The sequence below is a fragment of the Martes martes genome (assembly GCF_963455335.1).
Source record: "Martes martes genome assembly, chromosome: 7".
In the NCBI taxonomy this organism is placed as follows: Eukaryota; Metazoa; Chordata; class Mammalia; order Carnivora; family Mustelidae; genus Martes; species Martes martes.
Window position 1 is genome coordinate 44,769,306 of NC_137894.1, and position 22,546 is coordinate 44,791,851.

General features: G+C 38.3%; 2 protein-coding genes across 9 annotated transcripts in view; one reads left to right on the forward strand and one right to left on the reverse strand.

Moving 5' to 3' along the window:
- Positions 1-14,221, reverse strand: part of PCLAF (PCNA clamp associated factor) — a 95,324-nt gene extending 81,103 nt beyond the window's left edge. Inside the window, exons 1-6 of one of the 5 annotated variants that reach the window (XM_080807838.1) lie at positions 14,052-14,189; positions 13,696-13,776; positions 10,239-10,401; positions 9,959-10,004; positions 4,760-4,797; positions 2,090-3,096 (exon numbers count right to left, since the gene is read on the reverse strand). In XM_080807838.1, the coding sequence (XP_080663964.1) occupies positions 9,962-10,004; positions 10,239-10,401; positions 13,696-13,776; positions 14,052-14,097 (333 nt within the window). In that variant the 5' untranslated portion in view covers positions 14,098-14,189 and the 3' untranslated portion in view covers positions 2,090-3,096; positions 4,760-4,797; positions 9,959-9,961. Of the gene's footprint in view, positions 1-2,088; positions 3,097-4,759; positions 4,798-9,958; positions 10,005-10,238; positions 10,402-13,695; positions 13,777-14,051 lie in introns of those variants that run through there. The other 4 variants (XM_080807839.1, XM_080807837.1, XM_080807836.1 and 1 more) reach the window with 4 other exon arrangements.
- A 3,585-nt stretch (positions 14,222-17,806) lies between these two features.
- TRIP4 (thyroid hormone receptor interactor 4) overlaps positions 17,807-22,546 on the forward strand; it is a 62,534-nt gene continuing 57,794 nt past the window's right edge. Inside the window, exons 1-2 of one of the 4 annotated variants that reach the window (XM_080809108.1) lie at positions 17,807-17,997; positions 22,083-22,252. In XM_080809108.1, coding sequence (XP_080665234.1) covers positions 17,897-17,997; positions 22,083-22,252 — 271 coding nt within the window. In that variant the 5' untranslated portion in view covers positions 17,807-17,896. Of the gene's footprint in view, positions 18,007-22,082; positions 22,253-22,546 lie in introns of those variants that run through there. The other 3 variants (XM_080809105.1, XM_080809106.1, XM_080809107.1) reach the window with 3 other exon arrangements.

Below are 22,546 nucleotides of genomic sequence, written 5' to 3' on the forward strand. Positions count from 1 at the left end.
CATATAAATAAATAAAATCTATTAAAAAAATGATAACAAAACTTGAGTCTATCAGTTAGTGAATACGTGGTATCAGTTGGGGAAAGACATGTAGCCAACTTGCCACTTAAATGCCTAAGCAATATACCACACAAAACCCACAGTTCCTAACACAACGGACTTAGAGAAACTCACTTAGGATACATGTGAAATAAACTATAGAATGTTTAGCCCTAGAAAGAGAAGCCTTAGGATGTAACAGCTATCTTGAGATCCATGAAGGTTGTAATGTGGAAGGATTAACTTGTTATGAGTTATTTCAAAGACAAAACCAAGAATAGAAGGAGGGCAGTTAGAGAAATTCAAAATTTTAATTCGCAACATTTTTCAGTTAGAGTTGCCAATTAATAAAATAGTTCACCTAGTGAACAGCTGTAATTGGCTTGAGTTGGGCAAGATGACTTCTTGTTCAGTGAGGTTTTGATTCAGTGAAAATCTTTCCCACCCCCGTATGCCATCCTCAAAGGTAAAAAGAACCATTATAACAATGTTGGTTGGATCAAGGTCCAGCTGAACCTTCAATTTTTCCAAAAGTGAATTACCCCGACACGTTTTAAGTACAGTGAAAACTGTAAGCAGCATATATATACATATGGAAAGGTGCAGTTAATTTAGGTTTCATTTTCTGCTTTTAAAAAAAATGATAAGCATTTGTCATAAATGACTCCTTGAGCAAGCACACTGTACAACTTTCATGATAGTATTGCTCTTCCAGGGTGCCTGGGTGGCTCAGTGAGTTAAGCTTCTGCCTTCAGCTCAGGTCATGATCCTCGAGTCCTCGGATTTAGGCCCACATGGGGATCCCTGCTCAGCGGAGTCTGCTTCTCCTTCCCCTCCCACACTTGTTCTCTCTCTCGCTCTCTCTCAAATAAATAAATATTTTAAAAAATAAAATAAAAATATAGTATATTTCTTCCTTTGTGAAACTAGGTAAACATAAAATACATATGATCCCCACAATGTTCAAAAATTCCAGAAAAGTTTCATTCATTGGTCAGGAATTTAATTTTTATTTTATTTAAAATTTTTAAAATATTTATTTTAATATTGTTAATCTTGTTATTTTAAATATTTAATATTAGTATTAATAATTTGAATAATCCATTCAAAGAGGAAAACCAGATTAATTTTGTGAAGGGTATAAAATTAGAAACAAGTTTAATTATCTTTTTAATATATAAATTTTACTTTTGATCCAGTGTTCAGGAGAAACAGGGAGTCATCATATGTTGTATATTTGGAAAGACTGTAGGTTCTTTAAGTCAAAATTTTTAGAAACAATTACTTCAATGGACACGTCACCATAAAGTTTCTCTTTCCATCAATGAAAAATAGCAAATCAGGTTTCAGATCCACCAAAACTTAACTTTAAGGATTCCTGGGTGGCTCAGTTGGTTAAGTGGATGCCTTCAGCTCGTTGTGATCCCAGCATCCTGGGATTAAGCCCTGCATCGGGCTCCCTGCTCAGCTGGGAGCCTGCTTCTCCCTCTCCCACTCCCCCTGCTTGTATTCCCTCTCTCGCTGTCTCTCTCTCTGTCAAATAAATAAAATCTTAAAAAAAAACAAAACACTTTAATAGAGTTCGTTGAGCTACTACTTAATACAAAGCCTAATTATTAAGAAGTACTTAGGATAAAAACTCGGCTCTCAATTCAGTAACATTCTGTTTAATACCCAGGGGGCACCTGGGTGGCTCGGTAGTTCTGCCTTCGGCTCAGATCATGACCCCAGGGTCCTGGGAATGAGCCCTGCATTGGGGCTCATTCTGCATCTGCAGGGGGCCTGCTTCTCTCTCTCCAACTCCCCTTGCTTGTGTTCCCTCCCTTGCTGTCTGTCTCTGTCAAATGAATAAATAGAATCTTGAAAAAAAAAATCCATCTCTAAAAGACAAAGCAAAAAATATAATCTACAATCATCAGAACTTAGTTTAAAAACTGATAAAATCAGATTAATGCACTGATTTGTATTTTTTTCACTGATTTGTATTTGTAAGAAAAAAATAAAAATAGTAGGACATAATCTCAGGAAGCACACAAATAGACAGTCTATTGTGAAAATAAGTATTCATTTATTAAAAACAAAGTTCAGCAAAACATACTTACTAAAACATGGTTAATTTTGACAACAGGAGGTCAGGGAGCAAAAAATGTGATGAGAAAGTAAGAATATCAGTTACTAAGTTATATTATATCCTCCCTTCAATTATACCCCTGGTTATCTTAAAATGTATAATGGTAGCTCTAAGGACTGTAGACAGATATCTGGATTTATGGTATGTTGCTTTTCATGTTTTATTGATTTCCAACTTTAAAATTACAGGCCCAAAGAGTAATATTTTATGATACTGAATCAAATGCATATTCTTGGAAAATTTCTCTCTTTTAGTGTATTCTATGAAATATTCCTGTCTAATTCTATGCTAGTATTTTAGCTGTTTTGTTGTTGTTAGAAGCTTTATCAACTGTTTAAACCCTCAGGCCAAATTGCCCTGACGGAGAAGATACATAGCCGTCCAAATTTTTTCAACATTGCATCTTTGGCCCTCTTTCTTGAAAAGGGTATAGGTTCAGTTTAATTAATACTGAATTTTTTTAATGTGCAAAAACCTAACTCTGCTTCTTAAGGCAAATAAAAGACACAAAAATGTGGCACCATTCCAATTATCAAATGCCAATAAAAATGGCAGCAGTACAAAGATCTAAACAATCTCAAACACAGATTCGTAATTAGAACACGACGCAATGATTAATTTTTAGCAAGAACAAGAAGCTTAATAACAACAGGTAAAAGAAACCAAATATTGCAGTTTACTGAATACTAAGCTAAGTAATCGTAATTAATCTTACAAATTCTCCAATATCATAATCACTTGCTTTAGAGTAACTGTATATAAGCCTCATTTTTTAAATTAAATGCCTATTCAACAAAGCTAATTGGAACAAATATATTTATGCATTTACATCCTAGAATAATAAACAGGAGACATTAGTCAAGGATGAATTAAGAAAGTTCTATTCTTTTTCGTCATCTGAGTGATCAGGTGGCAAAGGACATGCTCTGTGGAAAGAATAGAGAACTTCAGTAGTCATTGGAGTATCGACTATTTAAAAAAAAGTGTTATCAACCTATATAAATCATGACCATCAATGTGTCTGGTCAAGTGAATAGAAATAAGAGAAAATTAAACTCCATTAGTTGACAAACACCTCACAAATCCCAAGTACTAGAGCAACAAAATCTTTAACTATTTTGCCTGTTAATTTGTCATATCAGTGTTTCTCCTTTAGGATATGTTGCCATTCTTATTAAAAAGGGAATTTCGGGGGACGCCTGGGTGGCTCAGTTGGTTAAGCAGCTGCCTTCGGCTCAGGTCATGATCCCAGTGTCCTGGGATCGAGTCCCACATCGGGCTCCTTGCTCGGCAGGGAGCCTGCTTCTCCCTCTGCCTCTGTCTGTCAGTGCTCACTCTCTCTCTCTCTCTCTCTCTCTGACAAATAAATAAATAAAATCTTAAAAAAAAAAAAAAACTTTCATTAAAAAAAAAAAAAGGGAATTTCGGGGTGCCTGGGTGGCTCAGTGGGTTAAGCCTCTGCCTTCAGCCCAGGTCATGATCTCAGGGTCCTGGAATTGAGCCCGGCATCGGGCTCTCTGCTCAGCGGGGAGCCTGCTTCCCCCTCTCTCTCTGCCTGCCTCTCTGCCTACTTGTCATCTTTCTCTCTTAAATAAATAAATAAATAAATAAATAAATAAATAAATGGAATCTCTATTTCTATAACATCTTGTTTCAATTAAGTGAATTGATAAAGAGTATAATCCTTCAGCAAGAACATCATGATAATAGCGATGCCTGGGTGGCTCAGTCAATTAAGCTTCTGCCTTCAGCCCAGGTCATGATCATGATCCCAGGGTCTAGGATCAAGTCCCACATCCGGCTCCTTGCTCAGCAGGAAGCCTGCTTCCTCAGCCTGCTTCTCCCTCAGCCTGCCACTCCCCAACTCGTGTTTTCCCGGCGCCCCTCCTTACAAATAAATAAATCAAATCTTAAGGGAAAAAAAAGAACTTTGTGATAATAAAAAACAAAAAAATCAACCAATCCATATGAACAGAGAAAACAAAGCAAGTTGCCATATTTGACTGTATATCCTTTTGAACCATATAAACATATTACCTAATTGGAAAAAAAATCTCAAAATTGGTTAAATTGGTACAAGGTAGTTGTAGCTTTTGAAAAATAATTTACATTTCCCAGAGCCATTTTGTATTCATTACACTTTTTATAGAAAAAAGTCTATGAAAAACTTAACCATAAATCAGAATTTTTTTAGAGCTGCTGAAGATCTGTGAAATGTATTCTAAAATAAGCAGTTTTCAGAGCACCTGGGTGGCTCAGTCAGTGAAGCATCTGCCTTCAGCTCAGGTCATGATCCCAGGGTCTAGGGATGAAACCCCATGTTGAGCTCTCTGCTCAGCATAGAGTCTGCTTCTTTCTCCCCCTGCTCTTGCTCTCTCTCTCTCACTCTCATGTGTGCATGCTCTCTCTAATAAATAAATAAAATCTTTTTAAAAAAATTGTTTAAATAAATAAATAATAAAATATTTTTAAAAATAAAATGAGGAGTTTTCAAATTAGATCCCATAAGCCTAAATGGTCATAGAGCTAAGTAGTGAAAGAAGGAAGTTAAAGGTATTCTGACTGGGTATGAGATTATCATTGACTTACCTACTATTAGATTACCAAGAGGACTTCATTGTATTTTCCTGGAAGTTAAATCAAATTAACAAATGAACACTATCATGAGCCAAGCTTCCTTTTTGCAAGGACCTGCTGTAATTTATGTATCATAGCTCTATTCAAGATTTTATGCAGATAGTCTTTCTTGATTCTGACTCTACCCCACCCCATGCAACTAAAGGGAGTTTACCCTGCCTTTGTGAGAAAAATAAAGCTGTGGGAGTAGCCATGTTTCAGGTTATAAATTAGAGAGTTTATAGCAGAAGTTCTTCTGATAATCTGTTAATTAACTACTATCAAAAATAAGGCTATTGATTTACTATCAATAAACAGGTAATTACAACTCTCCTAAACAAAGACATATCTAAGAAAGGGGTCTAAAGGAATAATATAAACCATTATTACCTAGCTTTATGTCACAAATTTTAGTACACCATGGATCAAAGTCCTTTATGAAAATATACATGTAATCTTTCTCCATATAATTGAGAGCCTGTAATATATATTTTATTGTTATGATGATCAATAATGGTCAATGGTATAGCCATATTTGGCGATATTGCCAAATATTTTGTTTCCTTAGTGGAAGTCACGAATAATTCAAGAGGGCTGTAATATATTCTAGAGCTAATATTGACTATTAGCCTATCATATTAGAATGAGAAAGAACAAGGAAGAATGATGCCAGACAGTGACCTGGAACTAGAAGAAACTTACAGGACCATGAAAGCAAGTCTATTAAAAGGCTCTATCTAAAAATGTATCCCATTCATTGTTGACTTTTTTTTTTAAAAGATTTTATTTATTTATTTGACAGAGAGAGAGATCACAAGTAGTCAGAGAGGCAGGCAGAGAGAGAGGAGGAAGCAGGCTCCCTGCCAAGGGGAGAGCCCGATGCGGGGCTTGAAGGCAGAGGCTTTAACCCACTGAGCCACCCAGGCGCCCCTCATTGTTGACTTTTATTGAAAGCAGAAATCGTAATAGTGACATAGCAACAAAGTCTAAAATTTAGTTACTGCTCTAGAGTTTGACATTTCTTTTTGATATCTCATAACAGGGATGCCTAGTTGGCTCATCAGAAGAGCATGTGACTCTTCATCTTGGGGTTGTGAGTTCAAACCCCACACTGGGGGGGCACCTGGGTGGCTCAGTGGGTTAAGCCTCTGCCTTCGGCTCGGGTCATGATCCCGGGGTCCTGGGATCGAGCCCCGCATCGGGCTCTCTGCTCGGCAGGGAGCCTGCTTCTCCCTTCCTATCTGCCTGCCTCTCGGCCTACTTGTGATTTCTCTCTCTGTCAAATAAAAAATTAAATAATTAAAAAAAAAAAACAACCCACACTGGGTAGAAAGATTTCTAAAAACAAACAAACAAACAAACAGACAAAAAACTTAAATATCTTGTAACATGGATGGTAGGCACTCAATAAACATTTATTAAATGATGTTAGGAACAGTATTGAATTCTTAAAATTTTATATACATAAGAATCCTTTTCTATATCCAAATACTTTGTTTTAATTGCTCTTTCAACCATTTATTTTTATTTAGTTTGTATTCAATGGAAATCAATTCCAACACACTGTACAATCCCAAACTGATGTACAGTGTTCAGATATTAAACAAAGGGAATGTTCATTCACACCCAGAGATCCCTCATAGCTTGAGATCTGTTGGGTCTGGTTGCTCCCCTATAGGTTTCTAAAGACGGCAAATAGTGGTTTAAGAATTATTAAGCCTACTGTGGCCATATTGGATACTGTAACACATAAGCATCAGTGTGTGAACCTGTGAACCAAAAATTTCATAAAGTGTCTATTTCTAGAAAGTTTTCTGTACATCAAGGCAGTTGTAAAAGTTTTACTTTCCAGAATCAAGTACACCTAGATTTAGGACAAAGTTCTAACTATCTAAAAATACTGATACAGAAAGTGTTCCAAATGTAGCTATTCTGACTCATAAAGTTATTTTTTTTTTAATGTATTCACAGAGAGAGCACAAAAGAGTTGTGAATTTAATATAGGCAAGTCTCCAGGCACCTGGGTGTTTAGTCAGGTAAGCATCCAACTTTTGATTTCAGCTCAGGTCATGATCTCAGGGTCTTGGGATCAAACCCCACGTCGGGCTCTGCGCTCAGCACAGAGTCGGCTTGTCCCTCTCCCTCTGCTCCTTCCCACGCTCATGCTCTCTCTCTCAAATAAATAAAATCTTTTATATGTATATATATATATATATATACACAAATGTCTATATAAAATTATAAATATATATATAGGCAGGTCTCCTGTCTTCACTTCCCCAAATACCTAATATACATTATTTTTGCCTCCTTCATATCTTTGCATCTTAATTTCAATATTTGTCAAATACACCTTCAAAACAGAGCAATTTTTAAGTTGTAAAAATTATTTAACAGGGACACCTGGGTGGCTCAGTTGGTTAAGCAGCTGCCTTCGGCTCAGGTCATGATCCCAGCGTCCTGGGATCGAGTCCCACATCGGGCTCCTTGCCCCGCAGGGAGCCTGCTTCTCCCTCTGCCACTCTGTCTGCCTATGCTCGCTCGCGCTCTCTCTCTCTCTGACAAATAAATAAATAAAATCTTAAAAAAAAAATTATTTAACAAATGCAGAAATAAATGGCAGTATTTTAAGACGGTTGAAGTCAAAGCACTTCTTATCTTTGGAATGAAGTTAAGTGATCCAAGTTAACTAAGTGAATTTGCCATTCTTACTGGATGGGAGTGTGTGATAGGAAATATCTGTCATTTGACTTTTAAGTGTATATGCAAAAATTATTCATGCTGAGGCGCCTGGGTGGCTCAGTGTGTTAAAGCCTCTGCCTTCAGCTCAGGTCATAATCCCAGGGTCCTGGGATCGAGTCCTGCATCGGGCTCTCTGGTTGGCAGGGAGCCTGCTCTTCCCTCTCCCCTTTCTCTGCCAGCCTTTCTGCCTACTTGTGATCTCTGTACGTCAAATAAATAAGTAAAATCTTTAAAAAAAAAATTACTCATGCTTAGATTTGTAGTAGATGCCAATAAAACATCACTGCCCTGGAACATGTCAGTTACTACATAAAGTCACGTGCAATGTCAACCCCAAAACTCCAGAGGAAAGAGTTCCCAAGAGAACAATGAAAACTTAACAATGTAAAATTTTATGTGGAGTATATCAGCATTAAAATAGTACTGCTGAAATAATAAACAGAGGATTTACAATAACACCTGGTGGTTCCATCCAATGTACATATAAATAGAATCCTGGAACCTTTTTGTATTACCTAATCATTTTATGGCCTTCTAAATTTAATGAATCAAAGTAAAAACCCAATTTCCATTCCACAGCTTATCCCTTTTCTCTAGATTAAGGTGAAATTATTCTTATTATCAAGGTAGAGTTTTCAGTGTCCATATTTCTTTTTTTTTTAATATTTTATTTATTTATTTGACAGACAGAGATCACAAGTAAGCAGAGAGAGAGAGAGAGGAGGAAGCAGGCTCCCTGCTGAGTAGAGAGCCTAATGCGGGGCTCAATCCCAGGACCCTGAGATCATGACCTGAGCCGAAGGCAGAGGCCTTAACCCACTGAGCCACCCAGGCGCCCCCAAGTGTCCATATTTCTTAAGCTACATTTAATCACATCATTAATTTTCAATGTCTCTCTTCAGTCTTATATGTGAAACTCCAGCAGATTTAATATTGGCATTCGTTAACTAGTCAAATCCTTCAGATGCTCTCTAAGTCAGTCCAACTGGGGACTCTCATAGTTTCTGTGTTAGTAAAATAAAGAGTGGAATTATTAGATCTGATGAAGACTGCTTTCCTTGTCACACTGGACTTCTAGTTACCATATGGATTGAGTTTTAGAATATGCGTTAGTGAACAGATGTTATTTTGGCCTGGATCAGTTTAACAGTAGAGATACAGAAGGGCAAGTAAGACCATGAGGAGAATGGCTACTGACTACAGAGCACAGTGGACACTGTGGGTTCAAACAGAGGACCCAGTGTGCTGGTTAAAGGAATGTGTGAATAAATCTGTGTGGATAGGAGCAGTGCCAGAAGTAGCAGTCACAGACTGAGCCTGGCCACCATCCCCTTGCCTATGTTGGTCACTGTGGCGTGGGTCAGACTTGCTGTTTGGTGTGCTGTTGGATCATAGGCTCCTGCCTCATGCAGGAGAAGTAGCTAGCAGGGTCTTCAACCAGGGGGCATCATAATGACAGTGACATGGCACCATCTGTCCACCCATGCTCACCATTCCCCCATACCTCCAGTCATATAATTTGTTTTTGAAACACAATTCTTCAAAATTGTTTATAGAGAGCCTGGATCCTATTACTTATACGTCTATTTTCTTTCCCTTTTTTTCCCAAGTGGCATTATTTTTTTCCTGATTCTTAGAAGTATGTTTGTTGTTGAAAGTTGGGAGCACAAAATGAATATGAAGAGAAGTTTTTACCCAGAGATAATCACTATTGATATTTGGTCTGTTTATATACATGTTTTTACACTATGAAAACTATAGTTCTATATGCAGAATTTTTGCTTAATATTTATCATCAGCATATTTCTGACATTAAAGGCTTGAAAGGCAAGATTTAATTATCTTCTTTTTTAAAAAATATTTTATTTATTGGGGTCCCTTGGTGGCTCAGTCGTTAAGCGGCTGCCTTTGGCTCAGGTCATGATCCCGGGTCCTGGAATTGAGCCCTGTGTTGGGATCCCTGCTCAGCGGGAAGCCTGCTTCTCCTTCTCCCACTCCCCCGTTTGTGTTCCCTTTCTCAGTATCTCTATCAAATAAATAAATAAAATCTTTTAAAAAAAAGATTTTATTTATTTATTTGACAGAGTGAGTGAGAGAGCATAAGCAGGAGGAACAGCATAGGGAGAAGGAGAAGCAGGCTCCCCACTGAGGAGGGAGCCTGACGCAGGACTTATTCTCAGGACCTTGGGATCATGACCTGAGCGGAAGGCTGAGGCTTAACTCACTGAGCCACCCCATTTTCTAACTTTTCTACATTGGTTATTTATTTCTTATGGAGGTTGAACTAGTATTTTTTGAGGAGTTGGTTTAGTAGAATTGAAGCTGGATAAACCAACATAGAAATTGCTTTTTTGAAAGAAAAAAAAAGTATAGAAAATAGACAGTAAAAATGAGAGAATAAAGACAGGAAGTTCATGTTTAATAACATACCCCTTAGTACATAGCATCTGATTGGGAACTGATCCTCTTTGAGTGACTGAAATGAGTAAAAATAATACTTCAGTGACTGAAATGAGTAAAAATAATACTTTTCACTGATGTTTGAAATTTGGGAGTAACTTAGAAAAAGAGTAGTACAAGTACTTTTAAAAAATCCTGGTTTGTGTTTTCTTATCTATTCAAGGAGAAACTAAAGTTACTCAATATCCCCTTGTGTTTTACTTTCAAGAATATAAATATTTTCTTTATACTCCAGAATATAAAAACTTACTTTCTTTTTGCTTTTCCTAAGCCACTGCTTCCTGCCTCTTCAGGAATCCGATTCTCTTTTTCAGAATCTTTAGGAGACAGGCTGAAGAATTCTCCGATTCCTTTTTGCCACTTGGGAGTTGGGCGCACACAAACTGGATTCCCTCCTGCATACTTATTTTCAACTATAAAATATAAACAGATGGAACTAAATAAGAACTAAGGATACAACTGCCATTCCTTAAAGGGAAGCAATTCTTTAACATTAAATCTACAGGGTATTAAGTGGTATTACATCCATCTTAAAATAATTAGAAAATGTGAGATGATAAGGCTGTATTCAGTCAGTATTATATTATAATTATTATAATACAATATATAATAATATTTTGTTAAAATTATCCTTTGTCCTAGGAAAATAAAATTAACAGAATTTTTACAACTGGAAAATATTTTTCATAATTTATCCACAAGCAGAGCTATTCAAAGTCTTATGTATTGTCATACTAAACTTTGACATTTTTTCCTAATATGAGATGTAGTATAAACGGCCAAAATTTTACTTAACAAGGTTATTAATTAAAACATCTGTGAAAGGCAAAACAAATATACAGCAATGTGAAAGTTTCCGCAAAAATAGGTTACACTTTTCAAAGCCCTTGGCTCCTTTTCAGTTCATACAGTTCATAAGGTAAATCCAATTCTTGATTTTTTTTAAAAGATTATTTATTTATTTATTTGACAGACAGAGATCACAAGTAGGCAGAGAGGCAGGCAGAGAGAGAGGGGAAGGGAAGCAGACTCCTCCACTGAGCAGAGAGCCCGATTCGGGGCTTGATCCCAGGACCCTGGGATCATGACCTGAGCCAAAAGCAGAGGCTTTAACCCACTGAGCCACCCAGGCACCCCTTGATTTTTTTTTAAGTAAGTTCTACACCCAACGTGGGGCTTAAACGTATGGCCCTGAGATCAAGAGTTGCATGTTTTACCAACTGAGCCAACCAGGTGCCCCAATTTCTGATTTTTTTTTCATTTTAAAACAGTAATATAGAGGAAAAATTTCTGCCTCCTTATGAAGTAATGAGTAGTATACGAAGATGAGCAAATTACTGAGCCACTACATATATCTTTCCCTTTAAACACATTTGTCATAAACTCTGTTATAAAGTTGCTTCCATATATTATATATATAGGTATATATACATATGCTCTCTGAAGTTTTTATTTTTGATTTATTTTTTCAAGATTTTATTTCTGACTGAGAGAGACAACAAGTCCAAGCAGGGAGGGGGGCAGAGGGAGAAGCAGACTCCTCCACTGCGGGGCTCCATCCCAGAACCCTGGGATCATGACCTGAGCCAAAGGCAGAGGCGTAACCAACAGAGCCACCCAGGCACCCACTTCTTAAGTTTTTAAATCTTTTTTAAAAGTACAAGTGACTTTTTAAAAATAGTGATCTGTGGCCCCTGGGTGGAGCAGTCCAGTTGAAGATCTGATTCTTAATTTGGGTTCAGGTTGTGGTCTCAGATTTGTGAGATTTGAGCCAGGTCTGTTTGCACTCAGCAAAGGAGTCCACTCTGAAATTTCTCTCTGCCTCTGCCCCTCCCACCTCAATCTCTCTAAAATAAATAAATATTTTTAAAAAATAAATAAATAATAGTGATCCTTTGGTTCATAATTTTCCAAAAGGACACATATAGGAACTCTTTGACTACTTAGAAAGTATATGGCAGCAACCTATATAGCTCAGCATAGAATTCAAACCCAGCTCAGAGTGCCTGGGTTGCTCAGTTGGTTAAGGGTCTGACTTTGGCTCAGGTCATGATCTCAGGGTCCTTGCTTGGCAGGGAGTCTGCTCTCCCTCTCCCTTTGCCCCTCCTCCTGATGGTGCTCTGTCTCTTGCTCAAATAAATAAATAAAAATCTTAAAAAAAAAAATTCAAACACGGCTCTGCTGATTTAATTGTGTGACTTTTACTAAAGTATGTAACCTGAGCTTAAATGTCCTCATTATTTAGAATGAAGTTATTACTAATTTCATACAGTTGATTAAAAATAGAGATCTGTGGGCACCTGCCTGGCTCAGTTGATGAAGCATGCTTTTGATCTCAGGGTTGTGATTTTGAGCCCCATGTTGGGTGCAGAGATTACTTAAAAATAAAATCTTAAAAACAAAACAAAACAGGGACGCCTGGGTGGCTCAGTTGGTTAAGCGGCTGCCTTCCGCTCGGGTCATGATCCCGGGGTCCTGGGATCGAGTCCCATATCGGGCTCCTTGCTCGGCAGGGAGCCTGCTTCTCCCTCTGCCTCTGCCTGCCTCTCTGTCTGCCTGTGCTCACTCTCTCTGATAAATAAATAAATAAAATCTTTAAAAAACAAAACAAAACAAAACAACAAAAAAACCCCAAAAGAGATTTGCAAGGGCACCTGGCTGACTCAGTGTGTAGAGAATGAGACTCTTGATCTTAGGGTCCTGGGTTCGAGCCCCTCTTGGGCGTAGAGCTTACTTACAAAAAAATAGATATCTGTAAAGTGCCTTAAGAGGTGCATTTGGCCAACATATGTTCATTAAGGGCCTATTCAGTTGGCTTTGGTGATTCAACAGTGCACCAGACAATGAGATATGGCCCTGATCATAATTTAGTGGTATGGAGTATAGAATATTCTCAATAAATTCATCACCTTTCAAAATTTTGACCTACAGCTCCTTTTTATCTAAAGAGAATTAGTTAATATTTTCTAATGAAATATTTAGAACAGGGGGAAGTTTAAGTTAACTTAAGAACCCATGAAGTTCTTCACAGTGCTCCCCTGTATGTTCTTAATTAGGCCTTGTGGAATTAATCTTCCTAACTTCCTAGGAGAGAAATGAGGCACCAGATGGCACGGTATTTCCTCAACCTCTCCTTGCACAGAAGGAGCAGTGTGAAGCTCTTTCATGGGCCAAGTTTTCCCTCCTAATGTCCCAAAAGCAATATCAGGAGCTGCAGTAGTTGGGATAACACACACACACAGACACCATGCCAAAAAATAAACAACAACAGCAACAAAACCAAAAATACATGCAGAAATAAAAACAAAAACTTTATACTAAGACAACCAGATCGGCACTGTCAACTATAGTCCTAATTCTTAATCTAGTGAAGGGGAGCTTAAATAGCCTCTTGCAGGAAAAAGCCATCAGCCAATATTAAAAATAAAAATGCTAAACTAGAAAGGAAAAATAGTTTTAAAGATAAACCGTGTCTGTCCCTAACCCCGAGGTTGGAGATTCTTTTCCTTGCGACCCCCGCCTTTACCCCAACCGAGAGGCCTAGGTCCCCTCATTATATCAGAAGGCAAGGAAGAAATTTGAGTGTGAGGATCTCAGGAAAATAAATTCCACGGTGGGTCAGGAGGCTTGCAGGTCCGGAGAACTGTGGTGCAAGTCCTGATCCCCTTTGAGAAAGTTCCTCCAGGAGTTGCAGGGGCGCTTTTTACCTTTCCTTGACGAAGGCGATGTGGAATTAGTGGCAGAAGTGGAGGAACCAAGCACCTTCCTGGGGGCTCGCGAAGCGACCACTGCGGAGAGGCAAAGGAGAGCATTCAAAACAGGGCAGTTAAGTTTCCGACACGAGTCACAGAGCCGCGTTTTCACCACAGTCCCCGGCCCCGCCGCTTGGAGAGAAGAGCCCCGAGATCCAGAACAGCAGGACAACCCTCCCCTGTCCGCGCCCCTCCTTCCTCCTGGTAAAGGGGCCAGGCCGCAGCTTCCAGAATGGCCGGACTAGCCTGCCTCAGAGGCCGTTGGAGAGCCCTGGCCCCCTGCCCTCCACTGCTGTGCTCAACTACCTCACCTTTTCTGTAGGTGCCTGGGACACTGTCCGCTTTCGTCCGCACCATGGTCAAACTCGAGGAGATGAGAGCAATCAACTGACTTTCCAACCGCGGGTGTTTAACTGCACAAGGACCCGAAAAACGAATCTCCCGCCACAGTTTATATTGGTCTCTTTCCCGCGCGCTCCACGGACTCTCCCGGGAAGCCGCTCCCATTGGTTCCGCGCCGTCCCCCCACAACCAATCGCCAGTGTCCAGCTATGACAGTGGCGAGCCTTGACTCAGTACCGTCCCGTCCATCAACTTTGCAGAAGCCTGTGATTCGTAGCCGCCCCAAGTGGGCGGTGTTAAAGCTTTTCCTGGGGTGCCCCAAGAGTGAGTGCTAAGATTGTGAGTTAGGGAAATGGGCCTGCTTAGAAAAGAAAACCCAGGAAAGACAGCGAATTATAACATTTCTCCAAAAGTTACCACAGGGATAAATCTAACGATCGACTCCAGGAAAAGAAAATTGAGCAGTTTTTTTTTTTTTTAAATGCAAATCAGAATAAATAACTTCTTTTTTTTTAAAGCCTCAAACTGTCTCTACAAGGTCCATAACAAACCAATTCTATGGAGTGTTAGAAAAGCAAGGTAAAAGCTGAGTGGATTGTATGTACATACACACGTAAAAAGGAACGAATTAATGGAAGGTCTTCCTGACATCTGTATGGTCTCAGAGCTCCTTAAAAATATGCCAGATGTCGGGTGCCTGACTGGCTCAGTCAGTGGAGCATGCAACTCTTGATCTTAGGGTTGTGGATTTGAGCCCCACCTTATGTGTAGAGATTACTTAAAAGTAAAATCTTAAAAAAAAAAAAAAAAAGCCAAATGTGCCAAGGGTACATCCCTGACACATAGTGATTATAACGCTAGAATGGTAGCTCACAACTATTTTCTATCCCTATGTCTGTCTTCTAATTACTCAAAATACCCCTGGGGAGTGATTTTCACTCTCTGAAAACCATGCGTAAAACGTGATCAGATGAGCTTGCCTTGGGATATGTTTTGTTAAATGCTCACTTGAAAGACAATCCTGAAAGTGTAAGCACTGCGTTGATTCTCTCCGATAAATTATGCTTGAACTTTCACAAAATAGGCTACTCAATATGTCAACAGAATCAACAACTACTTTTTGCTTTAGAATTAAAGATCTTAAAATCTTTTTTTTTTTAAATTTTTATTTATTTATTTGTCAGAGAGAGTGAGCACAAGCAGAGTGGCAGACAGAGGCAGAGGGAGAAGCAGGCTCCCCACTGAGTAAGGAGCCCGATGCGGGACTCGATCCCAGGACGCTGGGATCATGACCCGAGCTGAAGGCAGCCGCCCAACCAACTGAGCCACCCAGGCGTCCCTAGAATTAAAGATCTTGAGAAAAAAAAAAGATTAATGAATCTAGCCAACAGGTGAAAAAATATATCATATTTTATTAAATTAATTGTATTGTAATCTATTAGTGGTATTATAATAGCAGGAAATGTATTGAAAATTACCTGTAGCTTTGTCTAACACTTGGAGTCTACAGTAGAATTCGTATCAGAAAAATCAACAAGCCCCAGGGTATTCCTTCTTTGTTATCATTCCCTTCTCAATACACAATCGTTCTTCAATACACATTATTTCCTTTTCAGTTAAAGTGGCTTCAACAAAGGCCTGTGTTACTTAATTCAAACTCACATCACAGATTCCTGTGGAGATTAGAACAGCATAGAGAATCTGATGGTCTTTTCTCTTAGTTCACACGCTAAGTAAATGGCTAGAAAGAATTGCAAATATACCTTTGCACACAGGAGCGTCTATTACTACAGCTCTATTTGTATGTTTGTTTTTTAATAATAGGGAAGAATGCATGTTAAGGTAAAAAAATTTAGGAAACAAGCAGTGATGTCTAGCACAAATTCTTAATTTAAATATATGCTTTAAGGAAGCTCTTCTTTAAATAAAACACAGGGAATTTTGTGGTGTGAACTTGAAAATTTCAAAGGCCTAGGGCATTATGAAAAGTTGTAGTACATATGTATGAAATATCTGCCTAAATGTATACCAAAGAGTATCTTTGAGTCATATTAAATAGGTGTGCTTGCTTTGCTCAGGCGGAAGTGCATTTTAATAAATGATAATCTGTAAACGGCATTGTATTACATTACATACATTACAAACTAGAGATTGTAATCATTAACATATGCTTTATGTAAAAAGAGTATTTTTTAAAGAATATTCTTTTTTTAAAAAAGATTTTTTAAAAAAGATTTTCTTTATTTGACAGGCAGAGATCACAAGTAGACAGAGAGGCAGGCAGAGAGAGAGAGGGAAGCAAGCTCCCCGCTGAGCAGAGAGCCCAACAATATTCTTGAGGACCTAATAATTCCATCATAATTTATATGATGTACTAAGTCCTGTTGTAAAAACAATCCTGTCACAGTCTCTGTCTTGAAGAAGTTAACATTTATTTTTATTTATATCTTTTTAAAAGATTTTATTTATTTATTTATTTATTTATTTATTTATTTATTTATTAGACAGAGAGAGAGAGAGAGAGAGAGACAGCCAGAGAGGGAACACAAGCAGGGGGAGTGGGAGCGGGAGAAGCAGGCTTCCCGCTGAGCAGGGACCCCTGTGAGGGGCTTGATCCCAAGACTCTGGGATCATGACCTGAGCGGAAGGCAGATGCTTGACGGCTGAGCAACCCAAGTGCCCCTTATTTTTTATTTATTTTTTATTTTAAAAAAGATTTTATTTGTTTATTTGAAAGATAGATCACAAGTAGGCAGAGAGAGGGGGGGAAGCAGGCTCCCTGCTGAGCAGAGAGCCCCATGCATGCGGGGCTCGACCCCAGGACCTTGGGATAACGACCTGAGCTGAAGGCGGAGGGTTAGCCCACTGAGCCACCCAGGCGCCCCTATTTTTTTTTTTAAGATTTTATCTACTTATTCGTCAGAGAGAGAGAGAGCGAGAGCGAGCGAGCGAGCGAGCACAAGCAGAGAGAGCAGCAGGCAGAGGGAGAAGCAGGCTCCCCGCTGAGCAAGGAGCCCTGGTATGGGACTTGATTCCAGACTTTGGGATCACCACCGCAGATGAAGGCAGTCGCTTAACTGATACAGCCACCCAGGCACCCCCAGAAATTAACATTTAAATAGTTGGAACTGAACAGATATAAACATGTAAATAATTTGCGTATGTTATATTAACATGAAAAGTAGCAGATTTTTATGAAGAAACAAAATTTGTACTATTAATGAACATTCGGAGTATTTGAGGGTTAAGATAGAAAATCATATATTTGCCAAATTAATAACAAAAACAATCTACGCCTGGTGTAAATCAACACACTTATATGATTTTTATTATTTGTCGATGAAAACATTAGCATAAAAAGGTGAATCAGGATCCAATTAATGTAATTGCTTAGTCTACATAGCTTAATGGGGATGAAGAACTGTAAAATAGCAAGTGCTATTTTAAATACTTTTACACAAAACCAGAATAATTTAGAGGCTGGCCTCTCAGATTAACAGTTTTATCTTTTCCTCGACTGTAGTTGTTATAGGTATTTATACTATCTTCTCAGCAGAATTCTCGATTCTCAAGCCCTGCATCTAAGGATGCAGAAAAATCACGCGCAGAGGAGCCCTGGTACTAGTGTAAACAATGTCAGGAAGCGGGAAAGAAAAGGCAGCAGGGGTGGGAGGGATCTGTGCTGGGGGCGGAGCCACTGGGAGGGGCCGTGCAGGCTGGCGGAACTCGCGCGACCGAAGTCGGTGTTGCGAAGGGGACTAGTCCGGCGCAGGACGTGGGGCTGTTGGAGCCCAGCTGGTTCCGGCTGGGAAAAATGGCGGTAGCTGGGGCGGTGTCCCGGGAGCAGCTAGTGGGCTGGTGCACCCAGCAGTTGCGGAAAACTTTCGGCCTGGATGTCAGCGAGGAGATCATGCAGTGAGACCGGTTCGGGTCCCAGGCGGGAAGCAGCTCTGGGTTGTGCACTGAGCTAAAGGGGGAAGCGGGGAGGACTAAAAAGTTGATGAGAGTGAAGAAATAGGATAAAAGGGCTATTATCCGTCTCTAGGCGCCGAATTTTGACCTCCGGCTTTACTTCTGGAATACTGTGTCAGGATACCCAGTCGGCCGGTGGGGCCTTTTTTTCTTAGGAAAAGGCCAAATCCCTGATAATTAAATCTTTGACTGTCCCGGGAGCCAGTTTCCTTATAAATTCTGGGGATAATGGGCAGGCCAAATTGTTTTTCCAGAAATCCCTTGCTCTGAGCATTTTAGTTTGCCCGATATGGGTTGTGTCAAATAGGACCTGGACTTTAAATTGAGGCTGCGGTGGTAAGGTGTAAATAACTTTTGACTGAGGAGTCCCAAGTTCTGTTTTCTGTTGTCATTTACCCGTTTTGGAACCTTGGGCATTTTAATTTCTCTCTCTATACCTTTGTTTCTGCGTCTATGAAATGAATAATTAGCAGAGCTTATCTTTCATATTTTATAATTGTTGAGAAGTGGAGATGGTGACATAATTTAGTATTTGCTTTCGATTGTTTTGTCATTTTTGTTGCACTACATAACTGGTGCTCGGGCAGCAAAGACGACTGAGACCATTGGGTTCTGTCTGGTTGATGAGTGGGGGAAACGTAAGGTGTTGTGGGAGCACGGAGTAAAGGACTCCCACTAAGATTTTAGAAACTTGAAAGGTTTACTTCAAGGGATGACTTTAGCCTGAGAGCTAAAGGGTGGGTAGGTGGAAGTGCAGTGTTCCGGCGAGGTAAAGACTTCTACAAAAATTGGACTCGATCCAAGAACCTGAAAGTTTCTTGATTTAATTCCTTGTTCATAGATGATGAAACCTTTATTGCCATTTCTGGGGTTTTTATAGGAAATGAGTTTCTGAGTTGGGAGAAAACAGTTGGCAAGGAGAGAATTAAGAAAGGCTGCTTTAAAGGTTTTTGTTTTAAACACTGGAACGAACAACTAGGAAAAAAAAAAAAAAAAAAACAACCCCTGCCAAATGGTATGGCTTATCTTCATCCTTGTTTGAAGGCAAGATCAGATTAAGTAGTTTTCAAACATTTTTTTAAAGCAGTGGATGCTGTCAAATGAGATAATGAGACGTTGCAAATACACCAAATGGAAAAAAAAGTTGCTTGGTGAACACAAAACAAAACACAAAGATTGAGGCTATTTTTGATGGATCAACAAGGCAATATGGTTAGATGCAGTCTTCTCAGTCTCAGTGTCCATTTGTATCTTGTCTGCTTACACAGTATGAAGAAAATTCTAATTTTCATAGATTGTGGTTTAACAGCTCATTTTGAAGCCTTAGTTTTTTTTTCAATTAAACTTAATCCACACCCTTTAAAGAACAATGATCAGAAATTTAAATTTTATAGTTGGAAGCACTAAGTATGGCTAAATACCTGCTTGCATTTTTTTAAACTCATAAATAAGTTCTACAAGAATTGTTCAAAACAAAACAAAAAAAGCACTGAAACTACCTATAGCATAATTCTATTTGAACTCATTTGACTTATTAGGTTTTTACTAGTTATTGCTCAACAGGCTATGATGCCATGATCAAAGCATTTTTGTGTAAATTTGCTGTGCTTTGCATAGTATTTAATTGAAAATTAGTACTATGGTAGTGTGCTAACTTGAAAAATTTGGCATGAGTGGCCTTTTTACGAACAACACAGAACTACTATCTTCCTAATCAGTGATACATTTATGGAACATTAAGATTTGTACACAGGATTAGCAAAATAAACTTTGCTCTACAATCTGCCTTAGCTTATGTTTTGGATGACCCTATTTTGATAAGATTTTGTATATAACACTGTATGCTGTTCCTTTTTATACTTTGTTAAATAATTAAAATATCATTTATTCAAATGTTTCTGGAACTCTTTAAATACTTCTCTAGTGATTTGAATACTCCACAGTTAAATGATCCCCTGAGGTTCCTTGCAGTTCCTTCTATGAGAACTTGGTAGCAATTAATATTTTGGTGGGAGCTGCTAAGTTTGGGGGTCAAGTTAATTAAACTGTAAAAGTCCTGAAAAACAATTGTGTCTTTTTAATACACGATGGACTAGAAGATGCTCTTTTTTTTTTTTTTTTTTTAAAGATTTTATTTATTTATTTGTCAGAGAGAGAGCGAGCGAGCACAGGCAGACAGAGTGGCAGAGGGAGAAGCAGGCTCCCTGCGGAGCAAGGAGCCCGATGTGGGACTCGATCCCAGGACGCTGGGATCATGACCTGAGCCGAAGGCAGCCGCTTAACCAACTGAGCCACCCAGGCGTCCCTAGAAGATGCTCTTAATGGGGCCCAAGGGCACAGGTTTATTTACCTATTGATCATAACTCTGCAAATGTACCACCACATTAGGAAAAAAAAACGAGTACATGTGTACTAGTGATAGTACAATCACGTCATTTTATTTTAATTTAAAGGAATATAGCATTATTATAATTTTTCTTGTATCCAATATAAGTGTGTCTGAATTACTGTTCGTTCAGATCTTATAATGCTTTCATGGTCTGATATGTTAATTTACAAATTATTTTTTCAATTCTTTCTTTCCTTGGTGTAACATAATTCTGTAGAAACCTAAAAATATCAGAGATAGAGAAGGAAACTAAAATTACCGTATACCACAACCCAGAGATAATCATTGTTTCTCTCTTAGTGTTTTCCTTTTGAGTATTGTAATCTATTTTCAAAACATATTCGCCTTAGAGGAAAAAATAAACTCTCTTTAATCATATCACTCAGTGGTAATTATTTTAGTGTATAACCTTCTGGCCTTTTTTGTACACATAAGTGTATGGATATACACATTTCTTTTAGCAATTGATATTGCTATGATATGCTCTATGTTCTATCCTGTTATTTCACTTACCATTATATGAAAGCATTTTTATCAGGTCAATAATAATTAATCATAAATTTCACTTTTAATGGTGGCATATCCCATTTTGTAAAGTCCAAAAACTTAAATTCATTAGTCTTTCCCATCAGTGGATATTTTAAGTAGCTTCTAGTTTTTTATTAATTCAAATAGTGATACAGTTAATTATTGTATAAAATTTCCTGTAGAGTCCTATAAATGGAATTACCTGATTATTTTTAAGGCATTTTAAATATATTGGCCTGTCAATTTTTAGAAAAGTTACACTGACTTGAAATGGTAGCCCATTTCACTTCAAGGAACCCTTTATAACATTTCCTTAAAATAGATCTGCTTATTCTAATGTGATGCTAATCTTTTTATAATTTTTTTAACGATTTTCTTTTCTTTGAAGTAATCCCTATGCCCAACATGGAGCTCGAACTCAACCCCAGAATCAAGAGTCACATGCTCTACCAACAGAGCCAGCCAGCTGCCCTGATTTATAATTTTTGAGAATTTTTAAAAAAGATTTTATTTATTTGACACAGAGAGAGAAAGACAGAGAGAAAGAGAATATAAGCAGGGGGAGTGGGAGAGAGAGAAGCAGGCTTCCCCCTGAGCAGGGAGCCTGATGTGGAGGTTAATCCCAGGACCTTGGGATCATGACCTGAGCCAAAGGCAGACACTTACTGATGGAGCCACCCAGCCACCCCAGTTTTTGAGAATATTAATTCAATAACTGGTTAGATTGTCATATATACTAATTTTTAGCAAAAAAGGAATTTCAGGTTTTGTAGTGTAAAGATTAAGTCTTTTGGATTCCAAGGAATATACAATGACTGCAGATGTGTACTTAGAGAAAGTATTCCTATATTAAAGACAGCTCCACAGCCTATCTTCAAAACATTAATTCTAATCTTCTAACAAGATTATATGAAGTTTAGATTATGAACTACTTGAGGTCAGGGTTTTTGTCCTGATCAAACTTAAATCCCTAGCATTTAGCATAGAATTTGGCACAATCCACTCTAATGGATTAATGAATGGTTTGTAACTTCCTTGATTTCTGTTGTGATTATTGGGAGATACAGCATAAGCAGGTCTTGTTTTAACAACTTATATTTTTCTTCCTGAGGTATGTTTTGTCAATTGAGAGTGCTGAAGAGATACGAGAATATGTTACTGACCTCCTTCAGGGAAATGAGGACAAAAAAGGTCAATTCATAGAGGAGCTTATAACCAAATGGCAAAAGAATGATCAGGAATTGAGTTCTGATGCTTTGCAACAGTCCTTCAAAAAAGATGGTAAGTTAATATAATTGAGGGTTGAAATATTGGTAAATGGGCTGGTTTATAGGACCTGATATTTTCTGTCACCACTATTTCCTCACAGCTAACTTAAGCAGAATCATATGTATATATATTTTTAGTTTAGTTCTACTCAAGTAATGAATATTGTTTTAGTTCAGACTTTTTGAACTTTGAAAATACCACAGAAATGCCTGTTTGCAGATACAAATGTGGTTTCAGAATAGTTTGAAAGATTTATCCGTGAATTAAAAAAACACTTTCCAGTTATGTGTATATCTGGATGAAAGT